Below are 26181 nucleotides of genomic sequence, written 5' to 3' on the forward strand. Positions count from 1 at the left end.
TTCCCAGTATTTTGTTTCTACTAGTTCCCACGCTTTGCTGCGATGCCCAAACTCCCAGCCAACACCTGGCTTTTATAATACCTTTTTCCCTATGTCCCCGGAGCATTGTGCCCGTGCGTTCTCTTGCTGTTCTGGTTTGGTTTGTTTCTCCTGGTTTGTTGTTTTATTTCTAAGCTTTTGGTTTCGCTTTAAGTACATACAGCACTAGAGGAAATGAACACTAATCTGAGAAAGATTTCAGCAATTTCTTGGTACTGCATGCACATATTTTTTTTGTAAATTGATGTTTACTTGACATAACAAACAGGGAACCAAGAATACATTCTCCAAGATCAATGTTGAGCTAGTTATTTATTCATTAACTTACTTACGTAAGAACCTTCAATGCTTGCTAGAAAGAAGTCTTGTTCCGAGATTTGTGTGTCACTTCAATGGAGGTTGCAAAATCCAACCTCCATTGAAGTTTTCAGCCACTGAAGAATGTTATTCAGTATCTATGCGAATTATGGTCGACTGCTTTTGAACTAAATAAATTATATTCAGCAAATATGGTGAAGTTGGCACTAAAATGTTAAGTTGGACATTTTTCAGATTGCGATAAGTTTGAAAAATCTGGGATACAAAGCCAAATTTCCAAAATGCTGTAAAAAATATATATTTGTGCGGGACATTTTATACGAAAAAATTAAATTGCGAGCAGACTTTCCGAGATGAGACTAACACAATGATTGAGCAGGCTGACAATCAATGTCGTTTCCTTGCAGTTAAGCATCAAAGGGGTATCGATGGCTAATTGTGTTAGAGCAGCACAGCTCAGAGCACGTGGAGTGAAAGCTTGCACTGCAAAATCCAGGGCTCCTGCGTTCAATCCCCACCCTTGCCCGTTTTGATCTAAATGAGCATCATACCGACGTTTGTTCGTGTATCACTACTGCGTGATGCAAGTTAAAGACCCCAAGCTAACATTCATACTGCACTGGCCAGAATTCTCATCTACAACGTGACCCGTATTGCCACACCTCAAAGGAGAGCGACTTTATGCCTCAAACACAAACATAATTTTTTTTTTTTTTTTTTTTACGGGGGTAGTACATTTATGCTTTACTAATATTGACACCGTCAATATGGATGGCATTATGGACACAATTTTTGGCAAACAAACTTCCGCCAAGCAATTTTGTCCCATTAATGTGCAAACCTGCAGTCCGGACTATGAACAACCATTTTGGGGACAGATGGGGTAAATACAGGTGTCTTTTGTCTCGTCATTATAAACACCAAAAACTTCAACTAAAAAAAAAAAAAAAAAACTTTAGAAATCTTTGAGATATTGGTGAACCCAAGAGGTCGCAGAGTGCACCTGGACGTTCGTTGCAGGTCTTGCGATTAAAACTGCGCACCAAAATACTTTTTCTTTTTTTTTTTTGGTTCTGTCCTTTACGTAAGATAGGTCATTACCGCTTTGCAGTCTACCGTAATTTCCCGAGAAAGCCCACCTAAAAGCGAGAGCAAATTTTAAAAAAAATAGCAAATCGTGCCAAAAATCTTTCTGGATATTACGGTATTGTTGCTTTAGATCGTGTAGGACCTACAACCGGGAACAAAGAGGAATGATCCCTAAAGAAGCCAGGTCACCTCACTGTATACCTCGTCACTGTTTGGGGAACGAGAAAGAAGCTGTGGGCGCACAGAGCTACTTTCTCCTACACCCCATTTCACCGTAACTTGGCAAACGGCGAAGGTTACGGTACAAGCGAGCCAATCAGCGCGACGAAGGGAGACAGCTGACTTGCTAGTTGCGTGCAATGCTGTCAAAGACACGGGTAGAAAAGAAAGGATGATGCTTTTGTACAAATTTTTAGTGGCAGGCCGAGTTTCGGGGGAGAGGAGCAAGGGGACGTATGGGACACACAAAAGAGGGTCCGTATATAAGGGGAGTTCCTCTTCTCCAACTGCTTGGGTTACACGGAAGCCACCTACACTCTCACCACCATACTTTCGGTAAGGGCAGTCGCCTGCCAATACGTCATCGTGGGATTTTTTTAAGGAATGGAGGCGTCCATATGTTACCGAGACATGACCGTACAGCAGAAGCAGTTTTTGCCTTGTGCCTTTGAGTGTCACTTATGAGCTTTCTCTATCTTGTGGGTTAGGCAAATAAGAAATCCTGTAAAGGAAAGGTCACGCGAGCACTCGCTGGCTGTTGAGTCAGAATAGCACCTTCAAACCACTTATGGATGCACTTTGGCATAAATAACAATAGATGGCTGTTGAAACTCTATATGACTTCATTTTTAGGGGCTGGCTTAATATTGCTCCAATTTTGGGAAGTGTAGGTTTTGGGAACATTTCGCAGGCACAGAATTTCTCAAGAGGGAGTAACATGCTACATATTCATTACCACAGAATAATGTACTTAATTAAATTTTTGCATCATTTTTTTCAATCGCAAACTTTGCGAAAAGTAATTCCTCGCAAAAACCAAGCCTTTCCATTATTTCATTTCAGAGTGTGACAAACTGCTCGTTATACTTTTTATCAAAGCAATAAAATTCTAGCACTTTTGACATGTGCGGATTATATATGTATAACAAAAAGAAAGCTATGCAGCGTTTCATGTTTAGTTTATATAGCCGGTAATAAGTGTGCCGCAAAGAATCATTGGCCTGCGTATAAAAGTCACAAGTGAAGCCCTGCACATTCCCTCCCAGAAACCGCCGACATCACTGACAAATCTTGATATAACGACACTTGTGCATTACAGGACTGCAGTACCATGCTTAAGCTGAAAAAGTTTAGCAAAGGATATGTCACCGAGAAACCTTCCGAAAGCCAGTGTTGCAAGGTCAGCCTCCCACAGTTGCTGCCAGCTTAGCTGACAAAGCATCCAGGGTGATAAAAGAAGTTGTAGAAAATTTCGGCTCTGAAATCCAGTCCGACAAGAGACAAGCTTAGGAAAATAAAGAGGGACGTGTAGCTGGACATGCAAAACAATCCCCACACAATTAATGAGCAATCTTGCGACAAGTCCGTTTAGAGGGTCTTCAAACAGACAGGAGATTTCCAGGATCTTACCATCTGGACATGCCCTGCGGCTTTCTCGAAACAGTCATGCTGCCTTTCATAATAGCACGAAGGCTTTCTTGGGTGAGGAGAGTGTACTGAAGGAAACCAAGAGGAGATCTTTTTGTTTTCTGACTAAAATTTTCTTTGAAGTTCAGGGCCACAAACCAAAATGTTTAAAGGAAACCGATCGCCAAGCATTCAACAATGATCGGGTAGCCCCGTCCCTTACAGAGCAAAAGCAAAACGCTTTTCTAAAGCCTCTGACACAAGTTTATCGACTCATATGTACAGCATTAGTTGGCATCATCTAAAAATGCCATCAATATGATGCATGAACATTTGAGTTAGAAAAACTGGTCTCGTGCACTGAAAAGCTCTGACCTGTTTGCAGGACCATAATAGAACCCTTTGCCAGACATTAGGGAACTGTATAAAATATGCTTATAAAATAAACAAATTTGGGGCGTGCAATAGCCTATAAAACTGATCGTATGTGAATCCTGCCGAAAAGTCATGGGTACTGACAATTGAACAGCATTTTGAAAAGAAGGAGATGTTTGGATATTTTGTCCTTGGCTGACAGCAAGTAAATTTAATCAAATCAATGTCTATTTGTTTAAAACATAACTTCAGTGCCAAAGAAACATCGAGCATCAAATATTTTCGTAGAAAAACCTACTTCTAAAGTTAGTTTGTACACCTAGTTGCGTTTCTTCCCTCTGTCCACACTACTTCACGCAGCACCTATATGTAGCGCTCTTGAACATTTGTTTTTGCAGTGCAGTATTGCGTTGCCAAAACAAGCGTTATACACACCACCAATCTCATTGGCTTGTCTCTTTTTTTTATTGTAAGGTTCACAAGGTTTTACATAGTACACACTGCTTTCTGCGTAGTCTACACAAGCACTACAACGAAAAAAAGGTTGATTTGTGGTCACCTGGGTCTCCCAAATTCTTTTTTTCGCCAATGGCATACACACGCACGCACAAAGAGCTGGTAAACACACTACCAACACGAGAACTGTACCCTTAAAACAAAAACACAAACACAAGGACGATAAGAACAGCAAAAACTTGCATGAACGAGTTTTGTATTAGTACTACAACCATTTCTCTTATTTTTGTTTTAGCCCTTTTTCATTCTTGCCAACACGGCTCTGGTAAGAGCCCGAAAACAGCTCGGCCTAGAAAAATGCCGTTCCAGTGAAAAAGTGGAAATGTTGGACACCGTAAATGCTGTCAGAGTTGCTATGTACAGCAAGTTCTCAGATGTCGGCGTATAAAATCCGTTTGGCAGTAGCATGTGATATAGCGCATTATATATAATATATATATATATATATATGTACCAGGATTACAAGGGAGATGGAAGGACAAAACACAAGAGTTTACGCAGCTCACTTGTTCCGACTAGAATACTTGTACTTGCATCGCAGCTTTTCCTTTCCATCATTTGTAAGAAAAAGTTGGATTTGCATACAATCTTTCTTTCTTTTTTTTTTTTTTTTTTTCTTTGTGCAGATGGAGTTGTTGATGTGTGCCCCAAAAAGGAAGCTTGCTCAAATACTACTAGACCAGGGACCCCGATCAAACTGTGTTCATCGGTTGGGTTCCTCGTAGAACTGGAACACTGGTTCAACAATAAGCACAACCGCGGCAGCTCCTTCCGTCTACGGGAAACAAAAAGCTCGTACCTACAATCACTGGGTGTGCTCTGCTGTGCTAGGAGGTCATACCCCGGAGCACCGTGTTCAGCACAATCTATGCAAATAATCGTAAATTTAGTCTGCGCATAGCTTTAGAGCATGGCACTCGACCAAGACAAACCGAAAACGATTTTGCGCACACAGAATGGGATTATAAAACTAAGCGTGTTTTCCTCCGTCATTTCAGAAATTTTTATGTTAAATGAAACTGCTCAAGAAACATTTCCATCTTGCCCTGTTCCGACTCTCTCGCACCCAAACTTGCAACTATAGAACAAGCGCTACTGAAAATCGCTCGTGTGGCTGTGTTGCAAGGAAAAAAAAGAAAAAAGGAAACATTTGAGGTACGACGTGAGCCGCAACGTCAACGCACAAATAGGCACCACAAATGCGGAACTGTATACTACTTTAGATGTGCGGTACCTGTATTACTGAGGCAATTTGTGTGAGACTAAAGATGCTAAATGATTAAAATCAAGAGGAGTGGATGAGCTTCTTTCTTTCCATCTACACAACAAATATAAAACGAGTCTTGGTTCTTAAAACTGACACCCAAATAGACAAAAGACGCGACAATTCGCGCCTGAAGTCGCAAAACCCTCGCCGTCAAGCCATGGAACACCCTGTGCAAACGTCTTGACTAATCATCACATACTTGAGCAGTTTCAAAAGTATATATATATATATATGTATCTCATATTCTCCATCCTTATAAAAAAAAAAAATCCTATCTATGTACACGCTACATTTTGTTCTGTCGCTTGGGTAGAGTGCTGGGAAAATCGGCACAATTCAAAATGTGGAAATCAGTCATTAAGTTTCCAGGCAAACAATGTATGATTAAGAGCGGAAAAAGTTGACTAAACTTCGCAAAAAATGTGCCCAAGGTTACGTCTGACCCCACTGTAAGCGAAGTTGTTTCGCAAAGTGGAGCTAGCTATGCCACCAACTGTCCAATTGGGAAAGGCAGTCGAAGACGTCTATAGGAAAGCGTGATGCAGTGTTACGTTTGGCATGCATTTGAGCCGAGACACTAACCCTCAGTTGAAGGCCTGCGTCGGCCAGTGCCTTCGAAGACAAACGGGCGTCGTCTGCACTCATAAATATTACAACCAACTCCAACTTTGCGAGCAAAGGTCCGTATGGAGGCAGTCTTGCCACAACCTCATGCAAATGTTTCGCTACTTGGAAGACTCTGTGCCGGTAATGTTTTTTTTTTCTTTTTCTTCGCTTTTTCGTTTTACGAAGGAACAAAAGAAATAACAGGAGTAAAGGAACCGTATGTACAAACAAGCGCCTTGCCCCAGCGCTCGCTCCTAAAGAGAGACCAGCTCTCTCGGGGAATACATAGTAAGTCGTCGGGAAAACGGGAAAAAGGATTCGAGATTAAGAGCTTGGTGGATTAAGGGGGGAGGGGATAATCTCACTTGGGGGAAGGGGAGAGGCACTAATCCGACAGCATGTGAACAAAGCTGGTGGGGAAGACTCCCCTGCGATGGGGCTCCCCCTCGATCATGCCTTCCATCCATTGGTCGTCTTCGGTGATCTCGCTGATGATCACGATGATCTCGCCCTCGGCAAACGACAGTTCATCCCGCTGGTCGGCGCAGCAGTCGTACAGCGCCCGGCACCGGCGTCTTGTCTTCGCGGGAACGCGATCATTGGACTGGCGGAAAAACAGAATAGAGACATTTGGAAGTGGTGGCTTTTTCAAGTTTGCGGATTATCTGAATCACCAGACATCGAACAGAAAAGTACATTGGGGATGTGAGTCACACTGACACGTGAAACAGGAACGTGATAACCACATAAGTAGCTCTCTAGAACAGGAAAAAAGAAGAGACAAAAAACATTTTACATGATAAGAATATTGGTTCCGTGTGGGTGTGAAAGTTGCATACAAAACAGAAAACTTGGAAATTGTGCACCGTGGATGGTGAAACTAGAAATAAAAATGGTAAGGAATGCTGACATCTAAAGTTTGCACAAATGCGATGCTCTGAAAATATTGTAATATTATTATAGTAATAACATTAGAAAGATTACCGTAATATCTTGAGATACCCCACCTAAAATCAGGAGCAAATCGACCGCGTGAAAATATGGAGTGGGCCAACTTTCGGTGTACAACCAAGAAAAGTAGAAAAACTGCTGAATTTTAGGTCATGTGTCCCTTCCAAGCTTGTTACCGTGGCAAGGGGCACCAAAGCAAAGATGACTGCACTTCTTAGTCAGCAACGTTTGCTCATATCCCGCCGTAGCTAACTAGCCGCATTTGTGCCGAGGCCATCATTGATCCCAACACTACTATTAATAGAAGTGGGCTATCTTTCGGTGTTTAAAAAAAAGTAGAAAATCGAGCCAAACATAGAACTAAGCTATCCTTCAGGGGTGGGGCATCTCTCGAGGTTTTACGTTATTACTATCTACAAAAAGTTTGCGGACGATTACGTGACACAATGCGAATGTGCAGCGTCGGCTAGTGCGACATTTCAATGATATTGCGTCGCACGGTGACATGACAATTTGTTATGTCTTTACTTTCTTTTTTCTTTGCGTCGTGCCGTAATTGTTACGTGAGCGCTATGTGCCTGTGCACAAACACTGTATAGGCACGTGGCACGCGCCCTGAAGGGAGCAGGTCACCGTCCTCACGCAAGGTGCAACCGATCGCACACAGAACAGCTGGCACCAAGCATGTTCTTGTGGACGTGCTGCTCAAATTGCTTGGTGGTACCAACGTGTCCATTCTTTGCCCGGCGACATTCTCTTCTATGTGCCGCTTCACGTTAATGCACAGCATAATTTTGATGTCGAATGCGTTCCATTCTAACACCCAGGGTGAGAGCATCGGCGACTACAGATCGACGACGTTCTCCGTCATGGGCACGTTTATGCTGTCGAGCAGCCACTGCTTGCTCCGGTATATGCTTCAGGTGCCCCATTCTTGCGCGCAAAGGCTTAGAGCGCCGAGGGAACGGGCAATCGAAGACAAGAAAGAGCAGGTGGGGAGGGGAGGGCAATTACATGACCACCAGCGTAATTGCGATTGGCCCAACGCGCTGCACCTCAACCGCAACTATTATCAGCATAAGGCAAGAGTGTCGCTGCTATACACCAACTCATGTTTACAAACAAACCGGAGCGCCCCTAGCGGACGCCACCGGTGCCGCGCATGCACGATGAGGGTGTGGGCAAGAAACTCGCCGTCGCCCATAAACAAACCATTGAAATGCGATGTTGTCGGCGTCGGTGTGAGTCCCCCTGCCCTTTTTCGCGTTCGCATTGTTGATTCTACGTCTTCCTGGCAAGGTCTGACTACTTCAGTGGCGTCAGCGAAATTACCGAGGCTCGTTACACCGCAAAACTTCGCGTGAATAATGTGACATGCGGCGATTCATTCCGCGTGGACGCCGCAGAATGTACGCTAAAGCCTGAGTCGCATGATGAGATTTCGCTCGCAATTTTCATTCCGGACGTCGGTCGGGCTGCAAAAGCGTGAACCGTAGCTGAGATGGTCAACGTCGATGCTGAAAATCTCAAGCGGAATCGGACCAGGTGAATCAGCCATAACAAGTCGGTGATGGCCACTGGTAACAATTATCAATGCATCCTTGTATCTACTGCTTACATCGAGCCTGGTTACCAACATTCAAATTTGAGTCTTTTGAGGCCTGCACTTTATTCTTATCGCAAGTACCGGGCCCACGTTTGGTCTACGGGCCGGTGTCGTCCAAAAGAGCAGACGACAAGCAGAAACGTTTGAAAGAGCAGACGGCAGTTTAAACAGTCAAGCGGCCGTTTGAACTTGAAGACGCACTGAACGTAGTCCGCAGGTGGTCCGTACAACCTCGCGGTTTTCCGCCGTTCATGTTAGAACAAAACAAATACATTTGATGACCAGAAGTATCCGTGAATTCAATCCAAAGTGCTTCCCGCCCAAGCAATCGTGGTCGACGGCGTCTGGTTTTCCCTTTTCACGTCACATATCCACCTTCTCGGACGAACCGAGCACATGAAAACTGGCCTTCAAACCTTTCTCGACCCTTTTAGTACAGCCCCAGTCGCGGCGTTTTGTCGAAAAGGCAGGTTTTTGTCAGGTTCCTTTCAAAACAACGCAGGAATACACGTCTCGCATGGGGACTTCTGCCCACAGCCCCAGACCGGAAGTGCGACCGACGCGCCACCACCGCGCCAGGACGTAACAGAGATGAGTTTGTGTATACTCGCCTTCTCTCGGCGCAGGGCCAGCTGTAATAAACGCGTGCATGCTCCGTTCGTTTTCGCAAATTTTAGGTCATGTGCCCAGTACAACAAGCCCAGTACAGCTGACACTGTAAAACCAAACCACGGACAGGTTTTTCCAAATGTTAATAAATTAGTTTAGAGTGCAGTTTAAGAGTAAACACAACTCAAACCCCTTGAGAATTTGTTTTCCTTACTTCGCTCACCTGCTGGTCTGCTTGTCCATCAGTGGGCTTTTTCAAAGGGGGAATCTGAAATGGGATGCCAACTCAAGCAATGCTTTTGATTTCCTTGAAATTAATTCAGAGACTGCCAATTATTTCCAGTACTAAAAACAGACACTTACTGACTCTTCATATCTCTACACCTGAAGACGATTGAAACACTACACTTGTTGTTTATCTTTTTCCTTTCTTAGCAAATACTCCGTTATTTATTTGGGTTTAATTTATCACACTTTGGTTGGGATAACATACTAATGTCCCAGGCACAACCCTAGTTGACCACAAAATGTATGGTAATAGATAAAATAAATAAAACGCAAAAGATTGCATACTGCAGGTGTCACTGTTAATGTCAGTCCACGAATGTTAAAAAAAAAAAAAAATTTTCTATTTTATAACTGCAAGTTGTTGCGCAATATGTCCATACTATTGTGCTTCATATGCAAATGTCCATGTCAACACTAAGTCTGAACTCTGGGGCCCAGCATATGAGGAAAAGTGAGGGGCAGTGCGATGCTTTGATGATGCTGCACATGCACATGCTTTTGTGCACGCCCAAGCTGCGGCAATGCATGCATTAAGTGTGAAGAAACACGCCTTTCTCGCCAGAATCCTTGCAAGCTGCATTTAACAAATGGTTCATTGTGTACAGTGAAACCCGTTTAGAACGAACCCACATACAGCGAATTATTGTCGATATCGAACTCACGGGAAATTTAAATAAAAATACATGTAAAAAAGTACTTTTTATACAACATATTGGCTATATCGAACTTTCCCCCCGGGAAGGCTTTCAAAAACGCGCAAACAATCGTCTTAAAGGGGCACTGACACATCAAAATCATATTTTTTTTTATTATCCGAAACGATTGAAAACGATGCCGGGACATTACCCTCAAAATTTGAAATTTGGGAGTTCAGTATTTGTGAAGTAAAAAAACAATTTCCAAATGCCGAATTCGAAGTTCCCGCGCGATCGGCGGGTGCCTTGACGTCAAAAATCGCGGAGACCTGAGAGTCGACTTTCTTTCACCACTCCCTGCTGTTGCCATGGCGACCCAAAGCGAGGAGGAAAGGAGTGAGCGGCGGCGTTACGGCGGACCGGTTTTGAGCGGTGTCGCCTGTTTTCCGTTGGAGGATACAAATCCAGGAGACGGCACCACAACGAACTCCCGATTTTTGGTATTTCAAAAAGAAGGGCCGTAGTGCGTTCGCAATTGCGTTAAAAAACATGTTTTACGATTGCCATAATTAAATGTTATAGAGATGTCGCCTACAAAGCTTCTAAATTTCCTGATTTTTGACGTCACCGATCAAAAGAAGCGAGGAGGCGAGAGGCGGGAAAATCAAACGCCAAAAATAAAAAGGCGCGCGCGCGCGCGGGAAAATTTTTTTTCGCGATGCGTTTTTTTTTGCGTGTCTATGACTGCAACTTGCATCGTTTTAGACAATAAAAATAAATACGACCTTTGGGGTGTCAGTGCCCCTTTAAACACTGTCCCCCACCAAAAAAAGAAAAAAAAATAGTAGGAAAGAAAGAAAAGTTTAAAAGCTCAAGTCGCGAACAAAATTGAGTGAAGAGAAGTGATTCAGAAACGGAAGAAAGCTAAAAAATACCCTCTACATGCACGCACAAAAAAAAAAAGTTCATCCCAAAACCGTTGATTACGAAGAGAAGCGATTCAGAAGAGGAGATAAGCTAAAAAAACAAACCCTCCGCGCATGTAAAAAAAAAAAAAAAAAAAAAAAAAAAAATACTTTAGCGCATTGTTACAAGGTGGAAGCGAAGAGATATATATATGTATAACGAACGTACCATGGAAGCTTGTTGTAATGGTTTCTGCTATATCGAATTACTTGCTAGATCAAACTGATCATAGCGTTTCCTGCTGTTTGTTATAAACGGGTTTGACAGTAGAACAACACATTAACTGGAGTCAAATACACTGTGCACGCGAGTACATATGCCCGTGCTTTTGAGCACCTAGCAGGACCAGCTTTCATAGCTATTGAAGAATCCAGAATGATCGGAAATCTCCTTTAACGGGACTAGAAGTGATCCTCAGAGTTTAATTTTATAGTTGTACCTAGACAACACAGTGACCAGATTTTAACGTTGATAAACGATATTAACGAGCATCGAACTAGGCAGGAAACATTCAATGAGTAGACAAACCAAAATATCTTCGGACTGCTTTCGGACACTTTTGACGAGAGAAGCTCCTCGCCAAAAAACCGACAGACGGCAGTAATGGCGACGCCTCGAAAACTACAGCGAAAAAAAAATCTGGTCAGTTTCGAGAAAGTTACCATATGCCAACCTGCAGCAAACAAAGTATGCGTTCATTCCGAAATACTACTATGCGAGTACGGATGCTCGCGGAAGAAAGCAGACGTGCAGCTGGCAAGCGAAGCAGGGGCCGGTAGCGGCCGACTAGCTCGGCAAGCGTGTGAGCGGCCTCAGGGTTGAAAGAGGAAAGGGAAAGCAAGTGAGACAGAGCAGAGGCAACACCTCCTAGATCGGAAGTCTGTTGCACCGAATTTTTAACGTCGCCTAAAGAGGCAAAGGTTGGCACGGACTCGACCTGTACGCCTCTTTAGGCGACGTCGAAAGTTCAGCCTCCGTAGTCGCCAACAAGGTGAGAATGACGGGGAGAATCCTCGGTTGTCCCGCCCCCGGCACGAGGCCAGGCGTCAGAAAGAGTTACCCCGCCGTTCTGATCCTGCCGGTGACCATGGGAGGTGTTTGCAGAAGCATGCGGATGAGAGAGAGGGCAGAGAGAGAGAGAGAGAGATGATGAACCTTGGCAGCGGAGGGCCTGGGACAGAGTCCAGTGTACCAAAGGTGAACGAGGGCGTGGCCCACCTTCCGTGGCGGAGGCACCGGAGGCTCTGCAACCTCCGGACTCTGCGGTCCCCCGGCGTCAGAGCCCAGCCTCCCGTTGCTCGGGGCCACCGCGTCCACGGAGCTGTTGGCCACGGCCGCTGCGTGGGAGCGTCCCGGCGCACCAGCTCAGTCGCGTGCGTTGGGACGTCTACGGACGTCTCCGAAATGGGGCAATTTTCCCGGGGTTGTTCGCGATTTTCTCTTTGGCGAAATCGACCAAATACTTGTAAGGGTCCTAACACAATTGTTGGCCCATTCGTAGGATAATCGACCCTACCCACTAGGTGCCCATGGTATGGTCTATTTATATTTGTGAGACAGCCAGCGTCGATAAAAAAATAATTAATTTTTCGGCTCGATTGACAGTTTATAGCTACGGGGACCCCAAAAAGGCACCCAGGGACCTCAAAGGGTTTGCCTACCGCCATTTGAGAACTACTGTTGTTTTCAATTCGACCTGTATCGTCAAAAAATAAAAACCTACATAGAGAGAAACAATTCCAGCATGAGAACCTCACTGAATGAATGCCAAATGATTGGTGCACTTGAGCAAATGCCACACCACTTTGCAGTGCGGAGGTGGTGCAGTCACCCGTTTTCAGATTAACAAAAATGGATTGTTAACAGGTGCCACATTCTCATTATTTTACGGGCTAACTAAGCGGCCCTTGAACGTCTCTGGACGCACCCATAGCTCCGGGCGTGGGTGGTGGAGGGCACTTTGGCCTCTGCAGGGTGCCGAAGGTGGGCCGCTCCTCCATTCTGGAAAGAGAAGTGGAAACACAAGTCGCGCTAGCTGCGATTTTACCTTAGCTGTGTGCACAACAAATAGCAAAAACAATGTCAAGTTTTGTGTTAACAAAGCCAAATGGAAGGAGAGACATTTTCTACATTTGTCATAGCTATGTGTGACAATGCATCTCTGAAAGGTGAACCAGGTTTAGATGGAGGAAAGTTAGTCTGCCTTGAAAATAGGATTTTATAGATGGCCAATTTGGTTGATGCAGTAATGGAGCCTCGGTAATGGTGCATCAGAAAGGATGCACCTGCAACAATTCATTTGCGACAAGTCTTTGCGACTACTGTACGACCATTTTAAACGTTCATGACAGTGGAGAAAATGTTGAGCATACTTCTGACAGAGCGCAAAGCATATGTGAAAAAAGTCTAGTTACCCTTTTAGAACAGAGCTGTGGGCATCTGATCCCTGGGAAAGGTTCTGGCGGGAGGAACCTGCAAGAAAACGTCCCAATTACCTATGTACCCTGCCAGACCTATATTCCCTTGTGCTGTATAATTATAATGTGACTACCAGATTTCGTGCTAGAGAACACATTCTACTACTGCATAATGCCCCCCTAATAGTGTTGAGATTTGAGGACATAATGGCACACCAATACAAAACAAATATGACAAAGGTAAGTAAAAAAATCTTAGAATTTTTTAGTACACAGGGCATTTCTTGAAACATTAGCCAACTCATTTGTGTGAATAGTATGCATCGCACCGAAAAAAGGTTAATGTCATATTGCTCTCAGCCAATGGGCCCATTTGAAAAAAAATTAATGGTGTTTGGAATAATTAGTTTATTAATTACTTCCAAGTAATGAACTTCTTAATTAAATTAGTATGTTTAAAGGTATGGTTTCAATCAGAGACTTGCTGGGCACCATCGAAAACCACTAGGTCAACTCATTTTAGAGAGATGTAACTTATAAGGCATGTATGGCATTTTACGGTGTTTACGGTTTTGACAGGAAACAAAACAAGGTTTTTGTTTCCTGTCAAAGCCGCCAGCGGTCCCCCCCCCCCTCCTCCTCCTCCTCCTCCTCCTCCTCCTCCTTGCCCCCCCCCCCCCCCCCCATATTGTGGCTGAGGAGTGCAGCTATCGCCTTGCCTCCCTCCAAGGAGGCAAAGGAGGGAAGGAAGTACTGCACCTTGCATTAATACCTCTTGCTATATCGATATAAGCATGATAGGACCTTGGTAGCTGTATTAGCCGTTCAGAAGTTAAGAGTGTTGTCAGAATATTCGAACGGTTGTTTTGGGTAAAAGGCTATTCGATATCCGCCTCAAGGTGAACTCCAATATTTACACTTTTTGAAGTGTTGATTGCAGCAGGTTAGCTCTGTTGAGCGCGCTTCTCACTGAGCATTTGTGCACAGTGGGGATGCCATATCTGCACAGCTTGCGGGCTCCGCAAGTTTTGCTACCCCGCAGTGCACAGCGGCTTAAGTGAGAAACACGCTCAACAGGGCTAATCCACCGCGATTATGCAAGTTATGTTAGGCAGCGATGTATTAAAAAGCCCACATTCATCATTCATGTTTTGTTTTTTTATAAAATTTGATATAATAGAATAAATATTTGCATATAGCAAGATTTATAAATCCCCTTGATCGGGATGGCTGCAACAGATCTTTCGTTTACATGCCACAGTTCGTATAGCTAGCTTAAAATTAACAGAGCTTAGAAGTGGAGAAGTGGAAGGTTGGGAACAATGTTCACAAGTTCAGGTGAATTTTTGTTTTAGCATGGTGCACGGTAGTGAAAAGCTTCGAGAAACTATTCAATATTTGATTAAAAAATATTCGGCCAAAACCACTATTTGCTTCAAAATCGCTTTGAAGTCAACACCCACTATTCGCACATCCCTAGAAGCTAATATATACCGTATCACATTCTTCGGGCGTATTACCCCATGTACAACTGGAGCAGGTATATAATGGATCCGTGCTGCCTGCAAACCGAGCCACGGAAGCGAGAGTGCAGAGGGGCTCGCTCAGAAATGCTACTGCCTTTAAAAGGAAAGAGGGACAACCGGGTGAAGGAGGGGAGCCCTACTTGAGCCGAGGGTGGAGTGGTTGGAGGAGCTGATCTCCGAGGAGGAGTCCATGGACGAGCTCGAGGCCAGGTCCATGGAAGGGTTGCGCTTGTGCACGGTGCCCAGGGCATTCTGGGAGAAGCAGGGGTCCGACGGGGTGCGGGAGTGACTAGGGCCCTGGCCGGTGGGGAAGCCCCCCTGGGGGGGCATGGGGGCCGCCCGCTTCTTCATCGACCCATGCGCATTCAGTCCCGGAACTGCAACCGCCCGGGGCATTTGCTCTTAGTGTTTCCTTCAATTTGTCTACCATAAACAAACACGCTTGCAAAGAGTGAGAACACGAGCGTGGAGGAAACGAAAAAAGGAAGAGGGAGAAAGTGATGGAACAACGCGAGAACATGTGGCTGCGTTATTGGTCCTTTTTTTGTTTTAATAAATAGACAGACACTTCTAATTGGTCGGTCTCAGTTATCAACGAAGACGTGTGCCATGGCACCAAAGGACGGCAGCCTCGTGGAAGCTTCGGTGGCTTTTCCACTCCGGTTTTCTTCAACGATTCTTAGTCATAAGTGACTTATGCCCTAGATAGTAATAAACTATGCACTCAAAAATCGATCACAGGAACAAACTACCGTAAAATCCTGAGAGATAGCCCACCTAAAATCAAGAGAAAATCGAGTGAAAATAGGGAGTGTGCTAACTTTCGATGTACAATAAAGAAAAGTTGAAACCATTATTTTTTTAGGTTATGCTTCTCTTCCAGGTTTGTTATCGTGGCAAGGGGCAACAAAGAAAAGATGACTGGTTCCCAGTCATCAACGATCGGTTACCGTATTTACTCGCACAATGAACGCACTCGCGTAATGAACGCACCCCCCAAGTCGGCTCTCAAAATTTCGACTTTTTTTTTCACTCGCGTAATAAACGCACCCCCAACTTGGACGTCAAAATTTTGACCCCCTCCTCCCACGCGTGCGAAATGAACGCACTTTTCTATCCTGGTGCAGCGAGGTCGCGAATGCATGGGCAGCGAGTCGAACAAAACGCCTTGCAAAAGGCGTTAACAAAATTTGCGAAGATCCAACGGAAGCAAGAAAAAAAGAAACATGCCAGAGGAGCTTTTTTTTTTTTTTTGCACAGCGCAGTCTGGATTTTGGGTTCGCGCGCCGCCGCGCGCAAGGAGGTAAGAAAGAGAAGCGGAGAAGCGCTCTAAGCGAAGGAAACAGCTTGCGAAAGGCGGCAAAAAAAAAAAAAGAACAACCCACGGAACTGAGAAAAAAACAAAAAAAAAAGGAGCTTTTTTTTTTTTTTTTTTTTTGCACAGCGCAGTTTGGTTACGGGAGGTCGTGCGTCGCGGGCCGCGCGCAAGGAGATAAGAAAGATAAGCGGAAAGCCCTCGCCTAAGCAAAGAAAACAGCTTGCGAAAGGCAGCAAAAAAAAAAACAAGGAACTAAGAGAAAAGAAAGGATTTTTTTTTTTTTTTGCACAGCTTAGTTTGGTTGCGGGGTCGGGCGCCGCGCGCAGAGATAAAAAGTTACTTCGATTTTTCAGGATAAAAGGTCCGTTCATTATGCGAGTAAATAACCGATGCAAAAATTTTACCTCGCGTAATGAACGCCCCCCCTAACTTTGCATCGATTTTTCGGAAAAAAAAGTGCGTTCATTCTGCGAGTAAATACGGTATATCCCACCATAGCTATAGCTAGCCGCATTAACGCGCCGAGGTCATCATTGATCCCACCACTACTATTACTAGAAGTGGGCTATCTTTCGGTGTTTCAAAAAAATATATAAAATCATGCAAAACATAGGGGTGGGCCATATTTCGGGAGTGGGGCATCTCTCGGGAGTTTACGGTATAGTACTAAGTCTGCACCACCGGGAACTACTTGTATAACCAACTGTGCCGCTACGTCAAATCAACTTGTCAGATGAGTATTGGCTCGCTTGAAGGAGACTGTTGTTCAATAGCCCAACAGTATAAATTTTGCTGGCTAAAACTGATTATGGCAAAAAAAAAAAATTATTGGCATAGAAATGTGCAGTACATGGTGCAGATGGCATTTTTATGTGAGAACATTAACTTTGACTTGTCATTTGGAAGGTTCCTTCTGTAGACACATGGGCTCTATTCATAAACAGTGTACAGTCAGGTTATATGGGTATTTCAAATTATTGTTTATATCAAACAGCCCAACCACCCCCTTGAAAATCACATGTAATAGTATAGGAACGTCGTCTTTCTGTATCCAACTCCCATGGCGGGGACACTCGATATAGGGAACGAAGCCTAAGCCGCACCGCCGGTTGCTTTTCCCGCGATCAGATTATGCCGGTGGCGAGCACATCGCTTGCGTTGCGTGGTGGGCAGACCCCCAGGCCAGCATATGTGCGGGATTATACACAGGGAAAGAGCAGTTGTGGGAAAGGAGAGTCAATGAACCGTAAAAAAAAAGTGCCGGACGGCAAAAGCAAGGGGAAGAACATGCATGCGCGCGTAGAAAGAGCAGGGAGTGCTCGCTGTTGGAACAACAGCCTGCGGTCTTCCCCAAACACTGATGATGCTGCTGCTGATGCTGCAGGACTCCCTAGCCCAAAAATAAAATAACAAAAAAAAAAACTTTTGCAAGTTGAGTGTGTTGACAACGGTTGTGCAATCGAACTTTGAACACCTAATCTTTGTTTACCATTTTTTTTTTTTGCCGTTATTACTTTGCCCCCTTTTTTCCTTTTTTTGTTTGCCCTTTTTTTTTTTTTGCTGCCTGAATTTAGTGAGCTTTCTTTTTTGCTGCTTGCTTAACTTTTTGTCTATGGATCAAGAGTGAGCGTGTAAGTGCGGAGGTGTTTGCAGTCTCCGCCAACTACGCTCTACTGTATTTAGCGGCTCTTGGAGGCTCTACTTGGTAAGCTCCCGTTTGTTGTGACCTTCGGTATTAACAGAGACGTCAGGAAATTTCAACTCGAGCTTAATTTAACATATTTTTGTATATCAAATTAATGATATATTGAACTATTTTTTTGACCCCCTATGAATTCAATATATCTGGGTTTGACTGTAGTAGTAATAACTGAGTAAATGAGAAATGCTAGCAAAACACTCAGATATGCTATATTACAGAGGTTCTCAAACATATTCGTCCCAGGGAACCCTAGCAAGTCAAAACAAATTTCAAGGAACCCCCACCTTCCCCTTCCTTCCCAGTTGCCAAACGATAATACTGGGCAATAAAAGCATTTTACATAGTGAACATGAGTTTATCACATTGACAAAATAAGTCAAAATGGAGGACTACAGACAGAATAGGAAGGCAGAGGGGTTAATTTAGAGCACAATGTAAAATATATAAGTGAAAAAGGTGAGGTTGCTTCGCCCACAACACCAACTCAGTCCATGGCTCAGTCGGTGGAAGGTCCAACTAAGGGGGAGGGGGTGGGGGGGGCACTGCAATTTGGATGCTCGCGGAACCCATGAGACCAGCTCGCAGAACCAAGTTTGAGAACCCTTGTGCTACAATATTGGGACGTTTGCACGAATGCCACTCACTGACTGGCTTGCGATTCTGTGGCGGTGGAGGCGGGGGCTTGGGGCATGGCTGTGGACTGGCCGATTCGGGGCGCGTCGACTCGTTGCTGACAACGCTTGACGGCCTTGACCTTTTCCAATCCGAGGTCAGCTGCAGTGGTGGAACAGTGCCAAATTATCCATCAGAATGTAAGTAGCACTTACCCCAGTAAAAACATAAACGGATTTATTCAGACAGCACACACGAGTAACTACGACACTTGGAGACGGTGAAGGGCCTACTAGACGTATGACCATACAGAGTTACAACTATCACTAGGCAAACTGTTTTAGTTTGACATGAGCTGCTGGCGTGTTGGCAAACTAGGGATCGACACAGACAAACATAAAAGGGTGACGACGTCGAGGAATGACATACATATTTTAGACAAAGACAAAGTCACAATTTCAAAGACACCACGTGTCCTTGTCATACTTCCTGTCAGTGCCGGAAGTGTTGCAAGGGTCACGAGGTCAGGTGAAATAAATCGGCAGAAAGGTAGATGCTACCATGAAAAAAGGTCTTTGGATATCTTCAAACATAAACAGAGCGCATACACACACACATTGTACAAAGGTAACCAAAACAAAGCTTGAAGGACAAACAGACCTTGCCCCTGCCTTTTTGCGTTTTCCTGTTCCAACAGACCTCTCGCATAATTGAAGTGATCCTGGCGGCGTTATACTGCGCCAAGCATCTTGGATACCTTTTGGCCACGGTTTCGTTTTCGATTTGCGAACTTCGGTTCACGACGTCCCGTCACGACCAAATACAGCGCACACATTTTCGAATATCTGACTTTCCTTAAATGTACGGTGTTGCCTACCAACGCAAATAGAATGCTGAGGCAGGTTTTTTGGGGCCCCGGACGTGCCAGAGTTTGTGCGCCAGTGAACGGAGGAAGAAGAAGAATTGTACTGAGCTGATCATGCCGTTCTATCACCTCAATGTCCTAGGCTTCTTTAATGTTCTGCGACCCGGGAGTGCCATGGTGCACTCTGGAGTATAGCCAGGCCGCCAGAAATGTATAGGGCGTGGTGGGTCTTACTCCTACTTCCTGCCAAGTCTAGGCAAGTCCTTGCGGCCTCCAGAGGTCCGTGTCGCAACGTGAGTTCTTACGAAGATGAACGGGCACAATGGAAGCGAGCGCCAACTTTATTTTAATTGAGTGCCAGGATGCACCACTTAGTCAACGAGGCCATCGCAATCGTGCCACTCCTCTCCGTGGCCAAAGAGGCCCCATAAACGTGCGCATGTTACATGCGGGGATTTTTTTAGGTAGTCTATTATGACTCGGGTTTTAGTTATGCCAATATGCTCGCACAAACTAGCCTAAGCCCTTGCCCAGTACATAAAAAGGTTTCTGCGCAGGACGAAACGCAGCTCGGGCAATCGAGACGCGGACTTACTCGATCCTCTGGGTAGTCGTCGTCGCTGAAGTCGGTGGAACCGTCCTCTTGCGTGAGGCCCCAGTCGATGTTGACATTCTCAAACAGTGTCTTTTTGTTCTGCAGCGAGTGCTCAATCTGCGTGGTCAACGGCAGAGGAAAAAGAGGTGAGAGACCAACTTTGCTTCGTTTGAGCGGGAACTATACCCTGTTGCACATCCAGAAAAGTGGGACAAGCTCCTCTTGCAAAGCCTCGCGTCCCTTTCACTAATCAGAGTGAACGTCTGGGAGGGAGTAAGTCACCCCTCTCCTCATCTTGTGTCCTCTCCGGTATTCGCTCTGCTAAGTGCAAAGGGCAGAGGGATTGGCAGAAGGAGCTCGCCCTGCTTTTACAGTAGACCTGTTAAGGGTTAATTTCCCCGAGTTTCGTGTCCATGGACAAATAGATCTCGACACAACCCTCTGAACAGCTACCGCCATCTATGAGCGACGGCACCACAAAGTACAGCTCTGCTGCTCTTCCTTCTTCGCCAGAGTGGAAAAGATTTTTTTTCTTCTTTTTTTTTCTCTAAAATTTTTATTTATATGTTAATTTGAAATGATTTTTTTTTTTAATATATAATCCACATACATTTGTTTGATCATTCGGGAGCTTTGGGTGGTTTCAGAAGCATTGCACACACAACACACTCGCGTGCCTCCCAGTTTAATTGCAATAATAAGGGCAAGTTTAGCTACATTTATCCACGCAGTGTTTGAGGAGTATACTTTGATAGACCTGTCCAGAAATATGTGGTACCCCCAGCGGCTCCTTTGCGCATTGTAATGTTGAGGTGTACGGCACGTGAAATTATCTAAGAAGCGAAGACGAAGTTGACGTTGGTTTAATGTTCGAGTCCTACTATACTCCGCGACAACTTTTCTTGGCAATGCAGTGGAAGGTACGTCCTGCGTCCCCTCTCCCATTTTGAGTGTATGCAGGCTCTCCTCCTCTCCCCGGAAATGGGGGAGGAGGAGAGCCAGCGTACACTCAAAATGGGAGAGGGGATGCGGGACGTACCTTCCACTGCATTGCCAAGAAAAGTTGTCGCGGAGTATAGAGCAACACACAGACACAAACGACAGCAACAAGCCTCAAACCAAAGCCTTTTGTGATTTGACAGGATTTGTAGAATGAAGGAGGCTATGCTCAAACACAAGCATCATGCACGCGAGGGCATCTTTGGCAGGTTTGCAATCACTTGCGCTTACTTTACGAGCACCGAACGACTAAACACCTGCCAAGGGTACCATCGCGAGCATGCTGAATGTGTTTGAGGGTTGTCGCTGTCATTTGTTTCTGTTTGTAACTCTAGTGGGACTCGAGCATAACAGTTTGCGATTTCAGAATGCAGAGAAGGCCAAAGGAAAGCAAAACAGAGTATGCAATGACCTTTTTTTTAACCTGCAATGGGGTGAAGCTCACGCACACGTTTTGCTCGCAAAAAAGTGCACGAATTTGAAATTTCAGTTGCTAGTACTCTTTTTCTTTTACCTTGGTTGGTTCCATTGTTAAAATTCTTGCTATGTGGCCCCTCTCCTTTCCTTCCTTATGTAATGCCTGCCTTCAAAGTACATTCATATAAAGAAATAAATATGATGTTCAAAAAAGTTGCAAGCAAATAACTTTTTAGGACCATTCTTTTCTTTGGGGTTAACTTGGTGTCACCACTCACAGATGTCACCTCTATCGCCGTGTGTTACACTCAACCCCCGCGTAGAAGCTCAGAACCCTCACTAAATCTTTTCTCATCTCAGCACTGATGTTCACACAAGCATTTCACTACCACTTTGCTAATATCAAAGTAATGCTGCAGCTGCAGTGCATATGACAACCAATGTGAAGGGCATCTGCAGACAATGTTCGATGATGCTATCACAAGGGTGATATCTATCACCCTTGTGACAGATATCACCCTTGTGTGAGCAGCAATGCAACCGAGTCTGTCCCAGTCTTTCAGTTTCTCTCAAACACTTCAAACCATGCTTTTAGTTTTAAATCTCACTGCATCGCTGGGACCGGCGAAAAACAACTCCATGCGAAATCACAGCTTAGCACAAAGCGTAAGAACCGTCTCTGTGTCCAAATAAAGTCCTCATCACTTCCAAACGTAACCTCTTCCACTCCGAAGGATGACAGGTGCACCGATGTTGCATGCATGCCCCGGCGAACCGGCCGAGAATGTGTAAACCAGCCTTTACTGCCGACTATGCAGCTCTCACCAGTTCGAGGCAGATGTGATGATTCAGCTCCCTGGCAAGATCCAGCGGCGTCTTGTTGTCGGCGTTCCTGACGTCCACGCTTGCTCCGCTTCGAAGCAGGAGCTTGATGCATTCCGTCTGGTTGTGCAGCACCGCCGTGTGGACTGGAGTGTTGCCAGCTTTGTTCTGCATGTCTAGGCTGGGGCTGGGCATGGCAGCGACGAAACAATCGCGTCACCCGCCACTCTCGAGCACCCTATCATTGAATGTCCAATCATGTGGCAGCCACCTTGAAAACGAATACCATACTATCCCAAGAGATAGCCCACCTAAACACGAGAACAAATCAGGTGAAAATGATGAATAAACTAACATTCAATGAGTGACCAAAAAAGTTTTAACAATGCTACTTTTATTTATTTATTTATTGATACTACATCTCCGCTTGGAGATTTGATAGGGGTGGGCAACAATCATCACTGACAATACACTGAGAAAAATCAACTGAAAAATCAACAGGGTCAGCACTATGGATATTACAACATTCAAAATGTCAACACGTACAGGTCTATAGACTATTCCATTTAGCGCTCTCTGGGCGGCACCATTTTGTTCGACAGCAGCGCCCTCTCCATACATCCGGGAAATTCAGCGGGTTCGGCGGGGTAAAACGAGAGAGAGGGCATGCGCCCAACTTTGCTAGCAGACGACAAAACGGGAGGTTGCCATTCTCCATCTTTGGGCTGTATCGGCGGGATGTACGGAACATCGAACTCTCGCTCGTGGCTGCCGTTGTGAAGTGGTTCGCGTTCTTACTTAGAATAGTTATGGCTACTCCAAAATCAGCCTCGAGCTCTCTGTTGTTCTACTTCGATAAATGATCAACTGACATATCTTTTTTCTGTTACTTAAATAGCAGTTGAGTCAGCCGGCAGTACTACCCTCAACTACTGCGTGTATTGCGGCAGGAGAGCACGTTTTTATTTATTATTTCAATCATCCACTCATGGTCGCTAAAGGCCTACACCAGTACAAACTTTGTATAGTAAAAAAGGTACAGCCACCGGATTCACTTTTCGCCGGAGAGACCGGCCAGTCTGACACAGTTTTCCCTATTTTTTTTTTTTTATTTGCAAGCCGATAACAGCACAATTGGACTCTGTTAGTCTTTTTTATCTAGCATAGTAATACACGATAACTGGCATACCAAAATCTGCGCATCTGCGCTTGAAATTCCCAAAATGATGCGATTTTAAACAGAGTTTGTACACCAGCCGGATGCTAGGTACTGCCCACTCGGCGGAGCAGACGACATGCAAGCGAGAGGGGGAGGGCATTTTTTTCTCTTTTTACCCTTTCTGCTATGACCCTAATGGAATGGTCTATATAGAAAAGGAAATTTAACATCACGTGTGCATATCAGGTTTGCATAGCAGAGTCCACCGAGTACAAAGCCGAAAAATTCAAGAAAAATGATGATAAAGCTCGCATACAAATAAGGCATATTCGGCTTCTATAACAACATCATAGGCAGAGAATTCCAATCATGTATTGTCCTTGAGAAAAAAGAAAATTGAAACGTGTCTACTTTAGAAGTATGTTCGACAAGGGCCATAACGTTCTGCGTCCTAGAGGGGTAGCATGGAGGAGGGTAGCGGAAAATGTAGCTATTCTTGTCTAGACTAAAGCGGTCATGGGATAAAATAAACAAAAGTTTAGCATGTTAATTTTGCGACGAAGTTCCAAGGGTTGAAGGCCAGCATTTGCATAGAGTTCTTTTACGGAGTCAGTACGAGAGTACTTATTGTAAATAAAGCGTAAACTTTTTCTTTGCACTTTTTCAATTGAATTAATGTTAGATGCTGTAAATGGGTCCCATACTACATCAGCATACTCAAGAACTGATCTAACAAATGTTTTATAAGCTTCTAATTTAACGGAGGATGATAGAGATTTCAGGTTCCTTCTTAAGTACCAAAGTGTATTTAATGCAAGGCATGTGAGATGTGTGATGTGGGAGTTCCATCGTAGATCATTTGTGATAATGACTGCAAGGTATTTATATGACATAACTAGTGAAAGGGGGTGATCGTGCACATTGTAGTTAAAAAGGGAAGTCGTTTTTTTCTGCGTTATGTGCATATATACACATTTATTGAAGTTTAAGGACATTTGCCACTCCTCGCACCACTTATTCACTTTATTTAAACCAGCACCAAGTTGTTCCTGATCCGCTATCGTTCTTACTTCGGTATACATGGTGATATCATCAGCAAAAAGGCGTATAGTCACAGGTATATTATGCGCAATGTCATTGATAAAAATGGAAAAAAGTAAAGGACCGAGCACCAATCCTTGGGGAACTCCCGAGTATACATTGGACTGGGATGACTTGCAGCCCTTTACTTCAACATATTGACGTCTGTTGCTAAGGTATTCTCGAAGCCATGACATTAACTTTTCATTTAGTAAAACTGAAGATAGTTTGGCTAAAAGCTTATGGTGAGAAACTTTGTTGAATGTTTTTGCGAAGTCTAAAAATATAACGTCCACCTGCTGTCTATTGTTAAGTGATCGCGAAAAGTCATGAATGGTCTCAACAAGTTACGTTGTTGTTGATAATCCCCGCCGGAAACCATGTTGATTCGGGTTAAAAAAAGATCTAGTCTCAAGGAACTCCGAAATGCGTTTAAAGATCATATGCTCCAAAATTTTGGAGCAGGAGCTTAACCCAGTCAGCAATGTTTGCTCATCGGAACCCTTGCCAAGGCACTGCAATTACTACCAGAAATGGGCTATTTTTTGGTGTTCTTGAAAATCATATCAAATCATGTCAAAAACTCTCAGCCTTTCCACTCTGGTGAAGAAGGAAGACCAGTGAAGCTGTACTATGGTAGGACAACTTCAAGGACGACTTCTCGGACTACATCTAGGACAACGCCTAGAGGACGACGTCTAGGACGACCTCAAGGACGTCTAGGACGACCTCTAGGACAACCACAAGGCCGACGTCGAGGATGACCTCTAGGGCAACCACAAGGACGACGCCTAGGACGACCTCAGGGACGACGTCTAAAACAACCTCAAGGACGACGCCTAGGACGACCTCAGGGACAGTATCTAGGACGACGTCTGGGACGACCTCAAGAATAACTTCTAGGACGACCTCAAGGACAACCTCTCAAACGACCTCAAAGACTACCTCAAGGACAATGTCTAGGACGACCTCAAGGACGACTTCTAGGACAACGCTTAGAAAAATTCAGCCTTTCCACTCTGGTGAAAACCAGAGTGGAAAGGCTGGAAAGGTTGCCACTATCCATGAGCGACAACTGTAGCTTTTTAGAGTTTTGTGTCAACATTTATTTGGTGACGGGCATGAAACTGGGGAAACTAGCCGTTAAAACTAGCTCCACTGTTAAAAAAGGGGGTGGGTTATCTCTCAGTGGTGGAGCATCTTTCGGGATATTACAGTACCATATACCTAGTTTTCAAAGACAAATGCAAAAATTGCAGTATCTGACAAAGCTGACTGTGTTGCATGTCGCCTGCCAAATGGAGCAGAATCTATTGATGTGGTACATCTAGAACTTCGTTTGTCATGTTAGAATATAGAGTTTCTAAAATGCCGAGGCTCGATCTAAAATGAGCCGTAAAAATCGGTGCTTGCACGTGGCAATCTAAACTTTTCAATTGCAAGGTAAAATCCATGTGTGGAAACACATGGATTTTACCTTGCAAAAGTACAAGGCGTAGCTCCCGTTCTCTAGAAAGAAAACAGGGCCAAAAAACTTGCCAGGGTCAACGGCAAATGGCGACGCAATCGACCGAGTCGAGTGGCAGGGCGTGCAAGTTGTCTGCTTCTTGAGCAGGGGTTTGCAATAACACCAAAACGACGCCGAGCTTTGATTGGCTTTGATTGAAAGGATAGTGGGCAGACCTCAGTGCTAGACACCTTGAATTCTACCCACTATTTTTTTTCACTCAGCCAATAAGAGCTCGGTGTTCTGACATCACCGCAACCCCTGAGCAAGA

The 26181-nt window shown here is 44.6% G+C and overlaps 1 protein-coding gene across 5 annotated transcripts in view; it reads right to left on the reverse strand.

Moving 5' to 3' along the window:
- Positions 1-3893: 3893 nt before the first annotated feature.
- LOC8035924 (arfGAP with SH3 domain, ANK repeat and PH domain-containing protein) overlaps positions 3894-26181 on the reverse strand; it is a 47966-nt gene continuing 25678 nt past the window's right edge. For 2 of the 5 annotated variants that reach the window (XM_029985934.4, XM_040499340.2), the window contains 9 exons: positions 22168-22351; positions 19927-20043; positions 18499-18628; positions 14975-15211; positions 13306-13363; positions 12819-12892; positions 12110-12228; positions 9226-9270; positions 3894-6440 (listed from right to left, as the gene is read on the reverse strand). In XM_029985934.4, the coding sequence (XP_029841794.1) occupies positions 6222-6440; positions 9226-9270; positions 12110-12228; positions 12819-12892; positions 13306-13363; positions 14975-15211; positions 18499-18628; positions 19927-20043; positions 22168-22351 (1183 nt within the window). In that variant the 3' untranslated portion in view covers positions 3894-6221. Of the gene's footprint in view, positions 6441-9216; positions 9271-12046; positions 12229-12818; positions 12893-13305; positions 13364-14974; positions 15212-18498; positions 18629-19926; positions 20044-22167; positions 22352-26181 lie in introns of all 5 variants that reach the window. The other 3 variants (XM_040205998.3, XM_040205997.3, XM_029985933.4) reach the window with 3 other exon arrangements.

This window comes from Ixodes scapularis, unplaced genomic scaffold (genome assembly GCF_016920785.2).
Source record: "Ixodes scapularis isolate PalLabHiFi unplaced genomic scaffold, ASM1692078v2 PGA_scaffold2__306_contigs__length_199485367, whole genome shotgun sequence".
Lineage (NCBI taxonomy): Eukaryota > Metazoa > Arthropoda > Arachnida > Ixodida > Ixodidae > Ixodes > Ixodes scapularis.